The following is an 18903-nucleotide window of genomic DNA, read 5'->3' as shown; positions in this document are numbered from 1 at the left end:
CAGACTTCAGGGGCTGCGCCTTGACTCCGTTGGCTGTAGACATCGGAGAAACTGCGATGGGCTGGCGTGAGTCTCTGAAATACTGCCGAGACAAGGACCTGAAGATGCTCAGCTTCTCCAACACAGAAATGCACCAACTTGTCAGCGACCGACTGATCGAGACCAAGAGCGACAGCCTGAAGGAGGTGTGGATGGGCATGCGTCGCAGCTCCCTGACCGGGGAGTGGTACTGGGCGGACGGGCAGCCGGCCGGCGACACCTTCTGGGGGGACGGCGAGCCCGGCGCAGCGCACGAGGGCCAGTGTGCCAGTATGAGTCTGAAGAACAAGAAGTTCGTCTGGAGCGACGAGGACTGCTGTAAGCACATCCATCCCGTCTGCGTCAAGAATCCCATCTTCTTCTCTGACTCCTGAAATAACACATAGCTGTCAGATCTCTGAACTACAAGTTCTGTTGTTGCCTTCAGACGGAGTCGTGTTTGCCACTTCGGGAAGTTTCTGAAAGCTCAGAATTCTCAAGTTCAGACGTGTTTGCTGACATTTTCAGAAGTGGTGGCGACCGTAGAAGTTTATTTTTTATTGGATAATTAAAAGCTAATGTCTTGCAATTAAAGTAATATAAAGTTTCTCTTTGTAATTTATTTACACATCTATTATGTTTCCCGCCCACGAGCTCGCTAAATTTCAAAGCCTCAGTGGCTTCTACACACCCGTCCATGTTGCTGTTGCGTAGCAATGGTTTTGTCATGAATCATTTGAACACCAAGCGTCACAACTTCCCACGTTTTTACCACGAGCCGACCACTTCCGTTTGAAGGCAGCATGTGTTACCTCACGCTAGCATTGTGCGGCGATGATTTTAATAAAATTGTTCAGCAGTTTCATGATGGAGTTCGTTTGGACGAGGTCGCCTTCAGAGTGTGTTGAAGCTAGCCGTGCTAACACCAGGTAGCGTCCTTATTTTATGGGAATCTAAACGTGGAAAACTGCTTTTTCACCAACGTTTGCAATGAACGGCTCTGCAAGAGTTTCAGTTTGTAAAAGGGAGAATTTATATTTCAGGATATTTTTATAATTGCACTTAGTCCTTCAGGTCTGATGTGCAATACTTTAATATTGAAGCATCTTTAATCTTCTGAGGCTCCACCGGCTGAAATCTGAGTGATATTTTAGGTAAACTCGTTTCTGCTGTGACTAGATTTAAAGTTGATTTATAGAAAAGTCCCAAAGTAGTTTTTGCTTATTTGGCAAATTTGTTGTGTGAAGATATTTTAAACATATAATGCCATGACGTCGGTTTGAAGAACTTTATTTGTAGTCCTGTTTCAACTCAGTAGCCAGATTTAACATTATTTACTAATTTTAAGGTTGTATTGTTTGATTTTCATGTTAGCTTCAATAAAATTGTGTTTTGCTTTCCCTAATGGCAGATTTCATGGAATTAGAACATTTTAACGGGGTGTTTTTTGTGGTTTGTAGTTGATAGTATTTGCAGTGTGACGGTCTGTGACGGTCTGTGATTTAATATCCACGACTGTTGTGAATCAACAATGTAAAAATAAACAGTTAATGTGTGAAAGTAAAAACTGCTTTGTTTTATTTACCACAAATACAATCAAGTCCAAAAATGTAAAAATACTAATATGTCTAAACAGTTGATAGCTGTAAGTCTTGGTGTCGTAAAATGATGTCGATGCTTTAACATTGAAAAAAGAGAGTTTTTGCTCTTTGTATTGGCTGTGAAGACTCTTTTAGACTTTATTGGAAGAAAACAATCTGCAGAATTACTTTTAAAGAGATTTCTTTAACAGTAAACATTTGAGCCTTTAAACAAGACTTACAGCATCAAACAGTTTGCAGACGATACTTTGTTTTACGTGTCTGTAGTTTCAGAAAATATTGAGATTTCCCAAAAACTTTCCAGAAATGTAATTTGGTACAAATTGTCAGAAAAATAGAGATGGCGTTACAAATGTACACTTTGCTGTAATTATTTCTAATTTATTGATAATGTAAAGACTTTTTCTAAGAGCATTACATTTGCCAGGTAAGCATTTATTCAGTACATGGAAAATAAATTTTTCACTGAAAACAACAAAAAATAATATTTATTTGCATTTACTTTGCTTTTTTTGATGCACATTTGTAATTAATCTATAATTATAAAAAATGTACTCGATAGTTTATTTTTTGGATGTTTTAGAAAAGTATTTATTTAGGAATTAAATGTAAAACAAAGTGCCGCCTCATTTTCCTCTGCAAACAAAGAAAGTATCAAATAAATTACAGTAAATTATAGTTAGATTATAAATTGGGTTAATATCTTTAATTTTAAAAACAGTTTAAATTCAAATAACAACAATAATTATAATCTGCAGAAATTAATATTAAACAGGTTGTTATAATCACAGTTGAAATATTTAATGAATGTTCATAATGTAATTTAAAAGCAGACATTTGAAGTGTTAATTAGTGAACAGTATTTTAGGTTCTCCTATAAAACAACATGATACGTCATCACAGCTGTTTGACTGTATTTTCATACATCAGCCAGTTATTACGTCTTTATAAATCCTGCTGATAATGAAGTAAAGTGTTGTTAAATCACAGCTAGTTACTTCCACCAGCAGCTGACTCGCTGCAGCGCCCCCCTGCACCATCCGCACCCCCACCCCCACCAGCAGGAGCACTTTGGCCCCCAGGGACACGGACAGGAGGAGCAGGAGAGGAAGCGGAGTGGCGGCGGCGGCGGCCGGCGGGAGCCGGGGGGGCAGGACGTACAGGGCGGCCTGCTCTTTGCCCAGCGGGTTGGAGGCACTGCAGGTGTACTGCTGGCCCGGCGCCACATCCCCCAGCTGGCTCACGGTGTGGTAGCGGGCTGGGGAGCCCTGAGCCAGCGGCCCCACCAAGGAACCCTCCAGGAGGTCGTCAGGGCCGAGCCACTGGACGTCCGGCAGCGGGGAGCCCTGCACCCGACACAGGGCGCGGTAGCCGGACCGCTCGCTGCCCTCCACCGACAGCGCCAGGATCTTCGGAGGCGCTGGAGATACAGGAAAAGGGGTTACCACGGAAACACCTCCGTATAAATACAACCTACTTCACAGACAGTGTGGAATGAAAGACAGTCATACACCCGGCAGGCCACTAGAGGACAGCGGGGAAGTAGGAGGCAACGTGGATTTGTTTCAACAAATCTTTTAGGAACCCCGAGCAAGAAGTTTTGTTTTCCGAAAACACCTGAGACACGAACTTTAGATTCAGACGGGTTCAATTCCGACGTGTTCCGCGACTCGACACGCCGCCCTCTGGTGGACTAGTGGGTGTATTACAGGCTTTGGGGTGACAGCAGGTTGTTCCAACGTAAAAATACTCCGTTACAGGTCAAATTCCTCTGTTCAAAATATTCTGAAGAGCATGTACATCAAGTTTTAATGGTACTCATTCTGGTTCTCAACCTGAGGGGGCAAGCCCTTTGGAGGGTCATCAGAAAAATCTCAGCGGTCGTGAAATGATTCATGGAAGAGAAAAGAAGAAAAGTTCAGACAAACAAATGTTTTAAAGTTTTTGAAATTTATCGATCTGGACATTTATTACTGAAACGGCATTTAAAGTCTAAATCGATGTTTGGTGAAACAAGTTCAACACTGTGATGTCATAAAGGACCAGATGTAAACTTGGAACATTTCTCTCCTGTTGAGCTCTCTGAGTTAACTAGAATTATTTCTTCATCTGGATCCTCTAGCTGTCTGTTAGATCTCATCCCAACTAAACTTTTTAAGGAAGTCTTCCCTTTAATTAATACTTCCATATTAGATCAGATCAACCTATCTATTGTAACCGGCTATGTACCGCAGGCTTTTAAAGTGGCTGTAATTAAACCTTTACTTAAAAAGCTGACTCTTGATCAGCTGTTTTAGGAAACTACAGACCAATTTACAACCTGACGTTTATTTCTAAAATCCTTGAAAAAGTTGTTTCAAATCAACTTTGTGATCATTTACAAAGGAACGATCTGTTTGAAGATGTTCAGTCTTTAGAGTTCATCATAGCACAGAAACAGCTCTGGTGAAAGTTACCAACGACCTTTTATTAGCCTCAGATAATGGACTCGTCTCTGTACTTTCCATGAAGATGGCGCCGTGCTAGTGGCAGCCTGTTACAGCAGTAACAGTGTGTTTTTGTTTTAAGTATTTTTCTTTCTTTCTTCTCTCTTCGGAGTTGTTGTTGGTTTATTTCTTTCACGTGTGTTAAGTGACGGTCAGACAATGGACGGTAACTTTTCCTCTTTTCTGGTGGCTCTTCTTCTACTTTTTTCCCTCTTTGTAACGGAGAGCTACGCACAGTGGACCGGGGCCTTTGTTTACTCTCGTGATCAGCTGATCGCGCTGAGTAGCCCTCTACTGCTGCTGCCCGGAGCGAGGCCTGAAATCCCGGACGAAATTCGGAGAAGACGTCGGGGTTACAGAGCTGGAGCTCAACTGAAGGTAAAGAGGAGGAAATATAAACCATCGGTACCGGAGATCTTAACGGGGAACGTGAGGTCGTTGGCCAACAAGACGGACGAGCTCGGTGCTGGTAAAGACCCAGAGAGAGAGTACCGGGAGTGCAGCATCATGTGTTTCACCGAGACGTGGCTGCACTCACATCTCCCGGACCACAGCGCGGCCGTACCCGGCTTCAGGACTGTTCGGGGGGACGGAGACGTTGTTCGGAGCAGTAAGAAGAAAGGTGGAGGGATTGAAGTCTATGTGAACGAGAGGTGGTGTAATCCCGACCACGTGTGTGTGAAGGAACGTTTCTGTAGCCCGGACATTGAACTTCTAGCCGTGGGGATGCGCCCTTATTATTTGCCGAGGGAGTTCACGTCCGCCATTGTTATCACTGTTTACATTCCTCCATCAGCTGACATAGAGGCAGCAGTGGACACCATCCACTCCACTGTGTCCAAACTTCAGACTCAGCATCCCGGTGCATTTTTGTTAGTTACTGGAGACTTTAACCAGTCTGGATAAAGTACTGCCAACTTTGCACCAGTATGTGAACTGCCCCACAAGGAACAATAAAACTCTGGACCTACTGTATGCTAATGTCATGGATGCATACAGTACTACTGCCCTTCCCCCCTTGGTAGATCAGACCACAACCTGGTCCTGCTGACACCAAAGTATGTTCCTCTGGTGCAGAGGCAGCCTGTAACCACCAGGACTGTGAGGAGGTGGACACAGGAGGCTAAAGACGCCCTGCAGGACTGCTTTGAGTCCACGGACTGGGATGTGCTGTGTGGACCACATGGGGAGGACATCAACAGCAGGACGGACTGTATCACAGAATACATTAAATTCTGTGAACACACCACCGTACCATCCTGGACTGGACACTGTTTCCCCAACAACAAGCCGTGGATCACCAGTGACCTGAAGGTGCTTCTTAATCAGAAGAAAGCAGCCTTCAGGTCTGGGGACAGGGAGGAGCTCAGGAGAGTGCAGCGCCACCTGAAGGAGAAGATGAGAGAGTGCAAGGACTCCTACAGGAGGAAGCTGGAGGCAAAACTCCAGCAGAACAACGTGAGGGAGGTGTGGACCGGTATGAAGGAGATTACTGGGTTCAAGGGGAGAGAGAGACAACCACGGGGAACCTGGAGAGGAACAATCAGGGGGAACCTGGAGAGGAACAATCAGGGGGAACCTCAAGAGGAACAACCAGGGGGAACCTGGAGAGGAACAATCAGGGGGAACCTCGAGAGGAACAATCAGGGGAACCTCGAGAGGAACAATCAGGGGGAACCTCGAGAGGAACAACCAGGGGGAACCTGGAGAGGAACAATCAGGGGGAACCTTGAGAGGAACAATCAGGGGGAACCTCGAGAGGAACAACCAGGGGGAACCTGGAGAGGAACAACCAGGGGGAACCTGGAGAGGGCCAATCAGCTAAACTGTTTCTTCAACAGGTTTAGTTCACCGCCCTCATCTGTCTCCTCCACACCTTACACCTCCCAAACTCCTCTGCTGCCTTCCCCCTCCCCCTCTGCCCCCCCCCCCACCTGGTGAGCTACATGGACACAGAGTCCTCAACGCCAAAGGGCTCTTCCACCATCGATGCCATGACCTCCCTCTCCCACCTCTCTGGCCAGGTTAGGAGACAGCTGGAGAGACTCCACCAGCGCAAGGCTGCAGGACCTGACGGCATCAGCCCCGGGGTCCTGAAGACCTGCGCCACCCAGCTGGCTGAGGTCCTACAACACCTCTTCAACCTGAGCCTGAAGCAGGAGGAAGTCCCGGTGCTGTGGAAGACGTCCTGCCTGGTTCCAGTCCCAAAGAAGACGACTCCATCTGGCCTCAACGACTACCGACCGGTTGCCCTCACATCTCATGTGATGAAGGTGCTGGAGAGGCTGGTCTTGGCCCACCTCAGGTCTCTGGTGAAATCTTCTCTGGACCCTCTACAATTTGCGTACCAGCCTCATGTGGGAGTGGACGACGCCATCATCTACCTGCTGCAACGAGCTCAGTCTCACCTGGATGGAACCGGTGAATCTGTGAGAATCACTTTCTTTGATTTCTCCAGTGCATTCAACACCATCCAACCACTGCTACTGAGTGAGAAGCTGCAGGTGGTGGTGGTGGTGGGGGTGGACGCGCCCACCGTCTCCTGGATCACTGACTACCTAACAGACAGACCACAGTTTGTCCGTCTGGGCAGTGTGCTGTCTGATACGGTGGTCAGTGGTACTGGAGCTCCTCAGGGAACTGTTCTGTCTCCTTCCTGTTCACCTTCTACACCACTGACTTCCAGAACAACTCAGAGTCAAGACATCTGCAGAAGTTCTCTGATGACTCTGCAGTGGTCGGTGTATAAGGGATGGACGGGAGGAGGAGTCAGTGGTCGGTGTATAAGGGATGGACGGGAGGAGGAGTCAGTGGACGGTGTATAAGGGATGGACGGGAGGAGGAGTCAGTGGACGGTGTATAAGGGATGGACAGGAGGATGAGTACAGGGCAGTAGTGGAGGACTTTGTGGAGTGGGCTGGTAGAAATCACCTGCTCCTGAATGTAGCCAAGACCAGAGAGATGGTGGTCAACTTCAGGAGGAAGACGACGGCTCCACAACCGCTGAGAGTTCTGGGAGAGGAGGTGGACATGGTGGAGGAGTACAAGTACCTGGTGTCTCCATGACAACAGACTGAACTGGAAGACCAACATCAACGCTGTCTACAAGAAGGGGATGAGTCAACTCTTTTTCTTGAGGAAACTTCAATCCTTCAATGTGTGCAGCAAGATGTTGGAGATGTTCTACCATCACCAGTGCATTGTACTTCACTGTGGTCTGCTGGGGGAGCAGCATTGGAGCCGGAGACACCAACAGACTTAACAAACTGGTTAAGAAGGCCGGCTCCATCATCGGCTGCAAACTGGACAGTCTGGAAAAGGTGGTGGAGAGGAGGACGCTGAGGAAACTACTATCCATATTGGATAATCCTGACCACCCTCTCCACCTGCTGTAGGGACAGAGGAGAACATTCTCCTGAAGACTCCTCCAGCTGCTGTCACAAGGACAGATACAGGAGATCATTCCAGATACAGGAGATCATTCCAGATACAAGAGATCATTCCTGATACAGGAGATCATTCCAGATACAGGAGATCATTCCTTATACAGGAGATCATTCCTGATACAGGAGATCATTCTAGATACAGGAGATCATTCCTGATACAGGAGATCATTCTAGATACAGGAGATCATTCCAGCTACAGGAGATCATTCCTTATACAGGAGATCATTCCTGATACAGGAGATCATTCCTGATACAGGAGATCATTCCTGATACAGGAGATCATTCCAGATACAGGAGATCATTCCTTATACAGGAGATCATTCCTGATACAGGAGATCATTCTAGATACAAGAGATCATTCCTGCCCTCTGGCAAAATCCATCACACAACAATAACACCGATCGTTATCTGTTTTCTTGTTTGTTTAAATCTTTGCACTATTGTTTACTTAGCTTTAATTTAATTTAATTATTCTATTTTATTTTATTCTATTTATTGTATATACTGGGCATTTTTATAAGTAATAGTTTTTACTGTTGTTTTATTGTTTTCTTGTACCTATAATGCTGCTGTAGCGAAAACATTTCCCCTTGTGGGATTAATAAAGTATCTATCTATCTATCTATCTATCTATCTATCTATCTATCTATCTATCTATCTATCTATCTATCTATCTATCTATCTATCTATCTATCTATCTATCTATCTATCTATCTATCTATCTGTCTACTTGTTCTTCTAGACCTCAGTGCTGCTTTTGATACGATTGATCATACGATCTTATTACAGAGATCAGAAGACGTTACGAGGATTAAAGGAACTGCATTAGATTGGTTCAAATCCTACTTATCAGATAGATTCCAGTTTGTCCATGTCAACAATGACTCTTCCAGACAAACAAGAGTTAGTTATGGAGTTCCACAAGGCTCAGTGTTAGGCCCAATACTTTTTACTTTGTATATGCTTCCATTAGGAGATGTCATCAGGAAGCACTGCATCAACTTCCATTGTTATGCAGATGACACTCAGCTATATCTTTCTATAAAACCAGATGAAACTAATCAGTTAGTAAAACTTGAAGCCTGTCTAAAAGACATAAAGTCCTGGATGACCAAAAACTTCCTGCTTCTAAATTCAGACAAAACAGAAGTTCTTGTACTTGGTCCTAAACACCTCAGAAACTCTTTCTGTAATCACTTAGTTACTCTAGATGACGTTGTCTTGGCCTCCAGCAAAACTGTGAGGAACCTTGGAGTCATCTTTGATGAGGAATATTGTAAAGTCTTGCTGTAAGGACTTTAATGTGTTAAGTGCCATGAAATAACCTGTGTTGTGATTTGGCGCTTTATAAATAAAATTGAATTGAATTGAATTGAATTGAATTGAATTGAATTGAATTGAATTGAATTGAATTGAATAAAGACACCGGATCTCCCAGGAGGCAGAGCTCTGCCTGTATTCGGACTGTACCCTCCACTCTCAGTCGGGTCCCCATCTTGTCCTCGAAGTTGACGTGCTCTCGACCCAGAACCTCCACTCGGCAGTAGTACCGTCCGCTGTCCTGCAGGGCGATGCCGTTGATGCGCAGCGACAGGTCATGCTCCCGCGGGTTGCCCTCCAGCCGGTACCTCTGGTCCTGCTGCAGCCCGGCCTCGCAGGTTGGCGCCCCAGGTCGGCTGGTGCAGCGGAACAGGACGGTGGCGCCGGCGCCGTGGCCCAGACGCCACACAACCTGCAGGGAGGAATGCTGGGAGTGCTGCGGGTGGCTGAAGGTGCAGGGCAGCACCACCGGGTAGCCCTCGATGCCTCGCACCTCCGACTGCACCTTCGTGGACCAGCCGTCGTCTCCAGAGCAAATGACGACTGAAAAAAGAACATCTGAGGTTTCAGGTCAGGAAATGAGGAGTCGCACTATTCAGAGAATATATTATTCAACCAATCAGCATCCATCAGTGACCTCATCAACCATCAGTGATGTTATCAACCATCAGTAACCTCATCAACCATCAGTGATGTCATCAACCATCAGTGATGTCATCGTTGGTTTGTGAACGTTATGAATCCTCCAGTTCAGATTCTGTCCGTCACCATCTTTAATAGTTCGGAGCAGTTTGGAGCAGGAAGTGACCATATTTGGATGAGCTGGGGGAGGAGCCAGAGGTGGATCTGATTGATCTGATTGGAAACCTGACAATACTACATCCCGCCCACCGATAGCTGTAACCTGACTGCACCGCAGGCCTGTCAATCAAACAGACACGCCCCCAAAAACAGGTCTTCTTGAATCTTCTTTTCTAATGAATGAGGGATTATTTTCAGATGGACCTCCAGAAAACTAAGAAGAAGGAGTGACTTTAGCTAACAACACCGAGATAACTGATGGACACATTTTATTCACTTTGGATTTGATGAGAGAAGTTGAATGGGAGTCTATGGAGCCGGAGGCTTTTGGAGCCGACCTCTAGTGGCACTCGCTGGTATTGCAGCTGAAGACACTTCTGGATCAGAACCATTTTACAGACCTGAAGCTACGAACTCTTTTATAAACAATCTGTGGTTACAACAAACCTCATTTTACAGGAAGCAGTTTAAACTTCAGGAAACATTTGAGAGTTATTGATCAGAGACTTCATCGTTCCCTCTCTACAACAGTTATAGTTCTTCTGACTGCAGCTGAAATAAATCAGATGTGTTCAGTCGGGTTGAACCCGATCAGTGAACTACTGAGTCTGAGGAATCTACTTCTGTCTGACTTTTAAATCTCCTGAAACCACAGATGGAGAATCACATCCTGAAAGGTTGAAGACGAAAACCAGCTCACCTGAAACAAACAGCAGAGTCAAAGAGACTGAGCGGGCGTCCATGATGAGACCACGGAGACACAACTGGGCAGGATGGGTGTCAGTGTGTGTGTGTGTGACTCAGTAGCTGTCAGACTCGTCTCGTCCACTGATGTTTTTCCATTCTTCTATTAATATATCCTTCATGTCTTTTATTAGTCACCATCTTTCTCACCACCAGCAGCGCTAGGCTAACGGCTAGCATTCCTCGGTTATTGACCAGCATTTATAAATTTAATTTCCACATTATTGCATCAATAAGTAAAGTATTTGACACTATTTATCTGACAGTATTTATTTGATAGCATTTCTCTGATAGTACCTTGTCATGAGACAGAGTCCGTCTCCAAAGACTCACGTTTACATTGCAAATGGAGCAGGTCATTTTTAAGTAAAGCAGCTCTGATGAGTTGTGTTTCCTTCCAGGTGAGGTCACATGGGAGGATCACACCTGGTCTTCATCTTCAGGAAGGGCACAATGTCTCATCAGGACGTCTCATCACATATCACATCCTCATGTCCTCATGTCCTCCTTTCCTAATGTCCTCCTTTCCTCATGTCCTCCTTTCCCAATGTCCTCCTTTCCTCCTTTCCTCATGTCCTCCTATCCTAATGTCCTCCTTTCTTAATGTCCACATGTCCTCATGTCAAACTCTGTCCAGCTTGTTTAAAACAAAGTTGCTGCAGGTTTCAGCTTCACTTCCTGCTGTATGTTTGTGTGTCTTTCCGTTGGTGTGTGTGTGTAACCACTTTGTGGCCACAGGATGTGGTTGAAAGTGAGAAGTTAGGTTACCATGGTTACCATGTGTGTGTCTGCAGTGTGTTGATGTTTTCTGTGCAGGATGTTTTTCACTCCTCGACCTCGTACACGCCAACACAGGCCACGCCCACACAAGCCAGCGTGAGCTCCTTTAGCTCCCTTGTGCTAACAGGTAACGTGAACTTAATGAGATGATGATGTTTTCTAGTCAGACAAACTCAGGAAGTACAAACTGTCCAGAACTTTCCTCCAGAACGCCTTAATGTTGTTCTGTTTGAACAGGAGTCTGTTTGAGCAGCCTCTAGTGGCTGCTGGTGGGACTGCATGTGGAGCTGTGGAGCTGTCAGACTGGAAATAAAAGTGTCCGTAGCTTCATTTCTGAAAAATGAGTCCTTCGAACTGGCGAGATGGACTGGAGGCTCCATAATGCTCACAAACCAACGATGACCTCACTGCTGGTTGATGACATCACTGATGGATGATGGTTGATGACATCACTGCTGGCCAATGATATCACTGCTGGTTGGAGCTGCTGTTCGGGAGAGTTTGAGGTGCTGCAGAGCTGCACACTCTCCTTCTGTCTCTGATGCTGCACCTTGAATTATTAATGAGCTCAAACATTCAGGAGGCTCGTCCAGCTGCAGTGGAGCAGAGACTTGCTGGGACTCGCTGAGTGTGGTTTTAGATCAGATTCAGATCAGATTCAGATCAGATTCAGATCAGGTTTAGATCAGATTCAGATCAGAGTTAGATCCGATTCAGATCAGATTCAGATCAGATTTAGATCAGATTCAGATCAGATTTAGATCAGATTCAGATCAGAGTTAGATCAGATTCAGATCAGATTTAGATCAGATTCAGATCAGATTTAGATTTAGATCGAGGGAATGCATTACATCGGTGAATGTCCTCACAAAGATAGCTGGACAAACGTGTGTGTGTGTGTGTGTGTGTTGTTGGATCGTCTGCTGTTTGTGTGTGTTGATGTAAAGGAAACTGTCCTGGCAGCACCTCTCTGTTGTCTCTGCTCATCACAGAACAATGTGTGTGTGTGTGTGTGTGTGTGTGTGTGTGTGTGTGTGTGTGTGTGTGTGTGCGTGCGTGCGTGCGTGCGTGTGTGTGTGTGTGTGTGTGTGTATGTGTTTGGTCTGTAAGCTGCTGCTGCAGAGATTCCTGACAGACCACACCCCCACACAGCACCACCCGTCAAAGATGACAAGCGCAGCCACCTTGAAACCTGCACACACAGGATGTGTACTTCAAAATAAAAGCATGACATTGATCGGCAGGAACACCACTCAGGAGTTATTGTTTAAAAATTATAATAAAATGTTTAGAACTCTCCAAACGCACCGGATTTCTGACTTTTATGTTGTCATGTTATCTTTCTCTGTTGTTTGTGTTTATTGTTGTGACTCTTAAGATGATGTTTTTTTTAACTGTTTTTTTTTATATAATTGAGACTTTAATGAAGTTAGATGAAGGAAATTAAAATAATACAAATAAGAGATATCATAATATAACAGTAAAACCAGTGTCAGAGTGTCAGAAGAAATTATAGTGATAAAACATCTATAATCAAAGGATGATTTTTATTATTATTTATTGATTGTATTGTTGTGTTTTATGGGAACAGCCCTGTCACGCTTTACAGCAACCATTTCATATTGAATCGTTTCAGTCATTTTCCAAGCAAAACAAAGAAAAACATTTATGATTATTTTATGAGTTTTATCTAAACAATTAAGTAATTAATTAAAAAACAACAACTCAACAGTGAAAATATCTGTAATTCCAGTCAAGATTAATCTAATGCAGATGTAAATTATTGAGTCAATATTATTTGGGAGAATTGTTTGTTTCAAAAAGTTGATCGTGTAGAGCTTTTATTCTGAAATCCTTGCCGGAAGCCATCGTGTGTACACGTTGTAGTTTGATGACGGTGAACTGCGGACAGACGGGCCGTAACGACTCCAGCCTCCGGTGACTCCGTGCAGCGATTCAACTCCTGTAAACATCTGTCTACCGCCGTTTGTTGACAACAACAACAACAACAACAACAACATGTCGCACACCGTCATCACCACGACGACCACCACGCTGAGGTCGTCCGGGGACGGCGTCCTGAACCTGGGCTACACCCGCACCATCCCGGGACTACTCAAGATGGGACAGATGGTGAGAGCCGGTCCCGCTCAAAACAACCGGGGCTTTAAACCGGGGCTGTAACCGGGTTTAACCGGGTTATAACCGGGACTTCAGCTGCAGTGTCCGAGTTTAACCCGAGGTAGCCAACGTTAGCCGTTAGCTGAGGCGTTACCATGGAGATTGTGAAGTTAATGTGGCGGTGGAGGTGTTGACATGAATTAATTATTATTGATCAGGATATGACGTCAGACAGGAAGTTAATCACGTGATGGACAGATATTAGTAACTTCCATCAGACACAGGAATGGACCAGAATCCATCTGAACCCATCGGGCCCCCCCACAGGGCCCTCAACAGACCCCCCCACACACCCCCCACAGGGCCCTCAACAGACCCCCCCCAGGACCCCCAACAGACCCCCCCCCACACACCCCCCACAGGGCCCTCAACAGACCCCCACAACCCCCTCCACCCTCCCCCACAGGGCCCTTAACAGACCCCCCACAGGGCCCCCCACACCCCCCCCCACAGGGCCCTCAACAGACCCCCACAGCCCCCTCCACCCTCCCCCACAGGGCCCTTAACAGACCCCCCACAGGGCCCCCCAGGCCCCCTCCCCCTCCCCCACAGGGCCCCCCACGCCCCCCACAGGGCCCTCAACAGGCCCCCTCCACCCTCCCCCACAGGGCCCTTAACAGACCCCCCACAGGGCCCCAGAGTGTTCAGTTTATGGTTATTTTCTGTCTCTGGTTTTCTTCTTTTAAATGTTTTTTTTTGTGTTAGTTTTCTGTCTGGTTATTTTATTATTTTTATGTTTTTTTTGTGTATTTGTGGTTATTTTGGATCTTTTTTTTGTTGTCTGTTTGTGGTGATTTCTTGTCTATTTTCGGTGTTTTATTGTTTGTTTGTGTTTTTTTCCATCTCATTAAAGTTAATTTTGTTAGTTTTACGTCTCCAAAGATATTTCTGGTGGTTTTGCGTCTTTAAAGATATTTCTGGTGGTTTTGCGTCTAAAGATATTTCTAGTGGTTTTCCGTCTCTTTAAAGATATCTCTGGTGGGTTTGTGTCATTAAAAATATTTCTGGTGGTTTCGCATCTATTTAAAGATATTTTTGGTGTTTTCGTGTCTTTAAAGATATTTCTAGTGGTTTCGCCTCTAAAGATATTTCTGGTGGTTTCGTGTCTTTAAAGATATTTCTAGTGGTTTCGCCTCTAAAGATATTTCTGGTGGTTTCGTGTCTTTAAAGATATTTCTAGTGGTTTCGCATCTCTTTAAAGATATTTCTGGTGGTATTGTGTATTTAAAGCTATTTTTGGTGTTTTCGTGTCTTTAAAGATATGTCTAGTGGTTTCGCATCTCTTTAAAGATATTTCTGGTCATTTCGTGTCTTTAAAGATATTTCTGGTTGCACGTCTCTTTAAAGATATTTCTGGTGGTTTCACGTCTATTTAAAGATATTTCTGGTGGTTTCGCGTCTATTTAAAGATATTTCTGGTGGTTTCGCGTCTCTTTAAAGATATTTCTGGTGGTCTCGCGTCTATTTAAAGATATTTCTGGTGGTCTCGCCTCTCTTTAAAGATATTTCTGGTGGTTTCGCGTCTATTTAAATATATTTCTAGTGGTTTCGCGTCTATTTAAAGATATTTCTGGTCGCTGTTTCCTGAGCTGAGAGCCACAGATGGAGGAGGAGGACAGGAAAAATGAAGAGTCGTTGTGGGTTTGATCGGCATGTGAGAGAAGACGAAGAGAATCAGACTTGAAGATGTTAAGGCGTCGCTCTGCTTCCTCGCAGCTCGCCCTGCTCATCGCCTTCCTGTGCATCCGCTGCGCTCGCGGCTGGCCCAGCTGGGCCGCCTTCCAGTACTTCGAGGTGGTGGCGCTCTGGTTCCTCATCGCCTTCCTCGTCTTCTTCCTCATGCACCTGTTCAGACTGCAGGCCAAGATGCCCTGCATCAACTGGCCGCTGACGGTGAGCACAGAAACCGCCACACATCTGTCAGTGTCTGGTCGTCATGGTTACAGAACAGGAAGTCACAACTATGTCCACACGGTTCAAAGGAGGAAGACTGCAGGTGGTAGAAGCACTTCCTGTTCAATTCAGACTCACAAACGGTGAATCTGACATTCAGGTTCAGGATCAATAAATCTGACAACCAGGTTCAGGATCAATAAATCTGACAATCAGGTTCAGGATCAATAAATCTGACATTCAGGTTCAGGATCAATAAATCTGACATTCAGGTTCAGGATCAATAAATCGGAGATTCAGGTTCAAGATCAATAAATCTGACATTCAGGTTCAAGATCAATAAATCTGACATTCAGGTTCAGGATCAATAAATCTGACATTCAGGATGAGAAGGTGTGCTGCAGGTATGCAGGTGTGTTTGAGTGATCAATGATTGAGACCACAGATTGATGATGAAGATGACTCTTCCATCAACAGATCAATACTTCTATCAACAGATCAATACTTCCATCAACAAATTGATTGATTGATTTATTGATTGATTGATGAATTGATTGATCATCTGATTGACTGGTTTATTGATTTATTGATTGATGGATCCTCCGATTGATCGATGTATCCCCTAAGTGATTGATTGATTAATTGATTGATGGATCCTCTGATTGATTGAGTGATTGATCCTCCAATCGATTGATTGATTGATCCTCTGATTGATTGATTGATCCTCTGATTGATTGATTGATTGATTGATCTGTATCTCAGGAGTTCTTCCATTACTCTGTGGGGGCCGTCCTCATCTTCATCGCCTCCATCGTGGCGTCGGTGAAAGGGGGAGAAGTTTCAGCGCTGGTGGCTGCAGCGGTACGCAAGAACATGTATACTTGGGTAACATGTCAACATGGTACATACATGTAGACATGTTCATGCAACGTTAATAATCCCTGTTGTGTGTCTGCAGGTGTTCGGGTTCATCGCAACCTTCCTGATGGTCGTCAACCTGTGGACGTCGTACAGCGTCGCCTGTGGCCCTCAGGCTGGTAGGTTCTCTGGTTCTCTGGTAGTTTCTGTGGTTCTCTGGTAGGTTCTCCAGTTCTCTGGTAGTTTCTGTGGTTCTCTGGTTCTGTGGCTCTCTGGTAGCTTCTCTGGTTCTGTGGTTCTCTGGTATTTCTGTGGTTCTCTGGTTCTCTGGTAGTTTCTGTGGTTCTGTGGTTCTCTGGTAGGTTCTCTGGTCCTGTGGTAGGTTCTCTGGGTCTCTGGCAGGTGTTCTCTGAACACAAGGGACAAGGCTGGAAACCAATATTGGATGGTGGTGATCTTTGGGCCCTCAGGCAGCACTGCATTAAAAACACACTATTCTGGAGTGGAAATCACTGCATGGGCTCAGGAACACTTGTGAAAACCATCGTCTGTGAACACAGTTCATCGCTGCGTCCACAAATGATGTTAAAACTCTCCAAAGAAGAAACCAGATAGAAACATGATCCAGAAACACCGCCGCCTTCTCTGGACCGAGATCATTGAAGATGGACTGAGGTGAAGTGGACAACTGTCCTGAGGTCTGATGGATCACAATCTGAGATTCTGTTTGGAAATCATGGACGCTGCATCCTCCAGGTTAAAGAGGAGAGGGACCATCCAGCTTGTTATCAGCTCAGTTCTAAAGCCAGCATCTGTGATGGTACAGGATGCATTAGTGCACATGGCATGGGTAGCTTGAACATCTGGAAGGAAGCATTAATGCTGAATGATATATTCAGGTTTTGGAGCAACATATGCTGCCATCCAGACAACGTCTCTTTCAGGGAAGGTCTTGTTTATTTCAGCAGAACAACGTCCAACCACATTCTGCACGTATTCCAACAGCATGGTTCTCTAGTAGAAGAGTCCGCTGATAAACTGGCCTCCTGCAGTCCAGACCTGTCAATCATTGAAAACATCTGGAGCATCAGGACGTTAAAGACTGAAGTCCTGAACAGAAACAGATCAGATGAATCTGTTGGTCTGAAGCTTCACGTTCATCTTCTGGAAACTCTCTAATTATGTGCTGCTGACAGGAAGCAGTGAGGAAACGCGTCTGTCTGTCGCCTCACTTTACTTTTATTAAATAAAGTCAGACAGTCAGAGAACCAGAGAACCAGGGAACTAGAGAACCAAAGAACTAGAGAACCAGAGCACCAGAGAATTAGAGAACCAGAGAACTAGAGAACCAAAGAACTAGAGAACCAGAGAATTGGAGAACCAGAGAATTAGAGAACCAGAGAATTAGAGAACCAGAGAACTAGAGAACCAGAGAATTAGAGAACTAGAGAACCAGAGAATTAGAGAACCAGAGAATTAGAGAACCAGAGAACCAGAGAATTAGAGAACCAGAGCATTAGAGAACTAGAGAACCAGAGAATTAGAGAACCAGAAAATTAGAGAACCAGATAATTAGAGAACCAGAGAACTAAAGAACCAGAGAACTAGAGAATTAGAGAACCAGAGAATTAGAGAACCAGAGAACTAGAGAATTAGCGAACCAGATAATTAGAGAATTAGAGAACCAGAGAACTAGCGAATTAGAGAACCAGAGAATTAGAGAACCAGAGAATTAGAGAACCAGATAATTGGAGAACCAGAGAACTGGAGAACTAGAGAACCGGAGAATTAGAGAACCAGAGAATTAGAGAACCAGATAATTAGAGAACCAGAGAACCAGGGCACCAGAGGGACGCAGGAATGCTAACGATGCTAATAACCGTTAAAAGAGAATCAGACTTGTGAGTCACATGATGGAAGTTATTTTTACTGTCCTCCCCCTCTTCCTCTCCCTCTCCCCCCCGCCTCCCCTGCAGGTGCTGCAGTGTAAGAGGTGACCCGTCCTGTAGGACCAGATGGCTGGATCAGCTGACTGATCAGCTGACTGACCAGCTGACTGACCAGCTGACTGACGAGCTGACTGACCAGCTGACTGACGAGCTGACTGGATCCGGAGGTACCAGGAGCTCTGATCATCCACCTGCAGGACCGTCGTCACCCTTTGATTTCTTATTGGATCCTTCCAGACACGTTAACGGTGCTCAGAGTGACACACCTTAATCCAATCACGTCTTTGCTGCTCTGGACTACATTTCCCATCATTCCTGCTGGTTGTTCCATCAACGTGTTTTAAAGTGTTTTTTATGTGAGTCGAAGCCTTTTCGAAGAGCTGCGTCCGCTCTGGAACAACGGCACCGTCTTCCTGTCCTTGTGTGCCATAAACCAGTCAAAGTTCTGCAGGTCTAAGCTCCGCCTCCACGTCTCTGCTCCTCCTCTTTGTTTACAGTCCCAAGCTTCATCCTCCTCGTCGTCCACACACATCCATCACTTCTACTTTTTTATTCTATGTACTTTTTAAAAAGCTCTTTTCTTAAACCTCCAGCCCCGTTAGCTCGCTACGCTACGTTTGGCTCGCTCACTGAAGTATCAGCGTGCGAACGCTCTCGACGGTCCGCTGGGCTCACAAACATTAACAAGCTGAAATCACCTGCATGCTAATGATGTTGTTAGGATGCAAAAACATGACTCAGGGGCTAAAAAACAACAGCATGCTGAAACAAAGACAACGTTAGCATGCTAACAAACACAACGTGTTCGTCTCCACGCTTCTTATTG

At 45.2% G+C, this 18903-nt stretch overlaps 2 protein-coding genes across 2 annotated transcripts; one reads left to right on the top strand and one right to left on the bottom strand.

The window, feature by feature from the left end:
- Positions 1 to 2545: 2545 nt before the first annotated feature.
- On the bottom strand, positions 2546 to 10415 carry LOC138632698 (sialic acid-binding Ig-like lectin 15). The gene is made up of 3 exons (XM_069718454.1): positions 10373 to 10415; positions 9022 to 9414; positions 2546 to 3039 (listed from the first exon to the last, which is right to left on the bottom strand). Exons 1-3 carry the CDS (start codon positions 10413 to 10415, stop codon positions 2546 to 2548), a joined length of 930 nt encoding a protein of 309 aa, XP_069574555.1.
- A 2679-nt stretch (positions 10416 to 13094) lies between these two features.
- cmtm7 (CKLF-like MARVEL transmembrane domain containing 7) lies at positions 13095 to 18539 on the top strand. Its single transcript, XM_069718441.1, has 5 exons — positions 13095 to 13329; positions 15094 to 15270; positions 16033 to 16131; positions 16229 to 16307; positions 18105 to 18539. The coding sequence occupies exons 1-5, from the start codon at positions 13216 to 13218 to the stop codon at positions 18116 to 18118; spliced, it is 483 nt and encodes a 160-aa protein (XP_069574542.1). The 5' UTR covers positions 13095 to 13215; the 3' UTR covers positions 18119 to 18539.
- The last annotated feature ends 364 nt before the right edge of the window (positions 18540 to 18903 follow it).

This window comes from Brachyistius frenatus, unplaced genomic scaffold (assembly GCF_029030835.1).
Source record: "Brachyistius frenatus isolate BFR_SWC_R1_liver_20210118 unplaced genomic scaffold, ASM2903083v1 Contig_191, whole genome shotgun sequence".
In the NCBI taxonomy this organism is placed as follows: Eukaryota; Metazoa; Chordata; class Actinopteri; family Embiotocidae; genus Brachyistius; species Brachyistius frenatus.
This window is presented reverse-complemented; position numbering and strand designations above follow the sequence as displayed.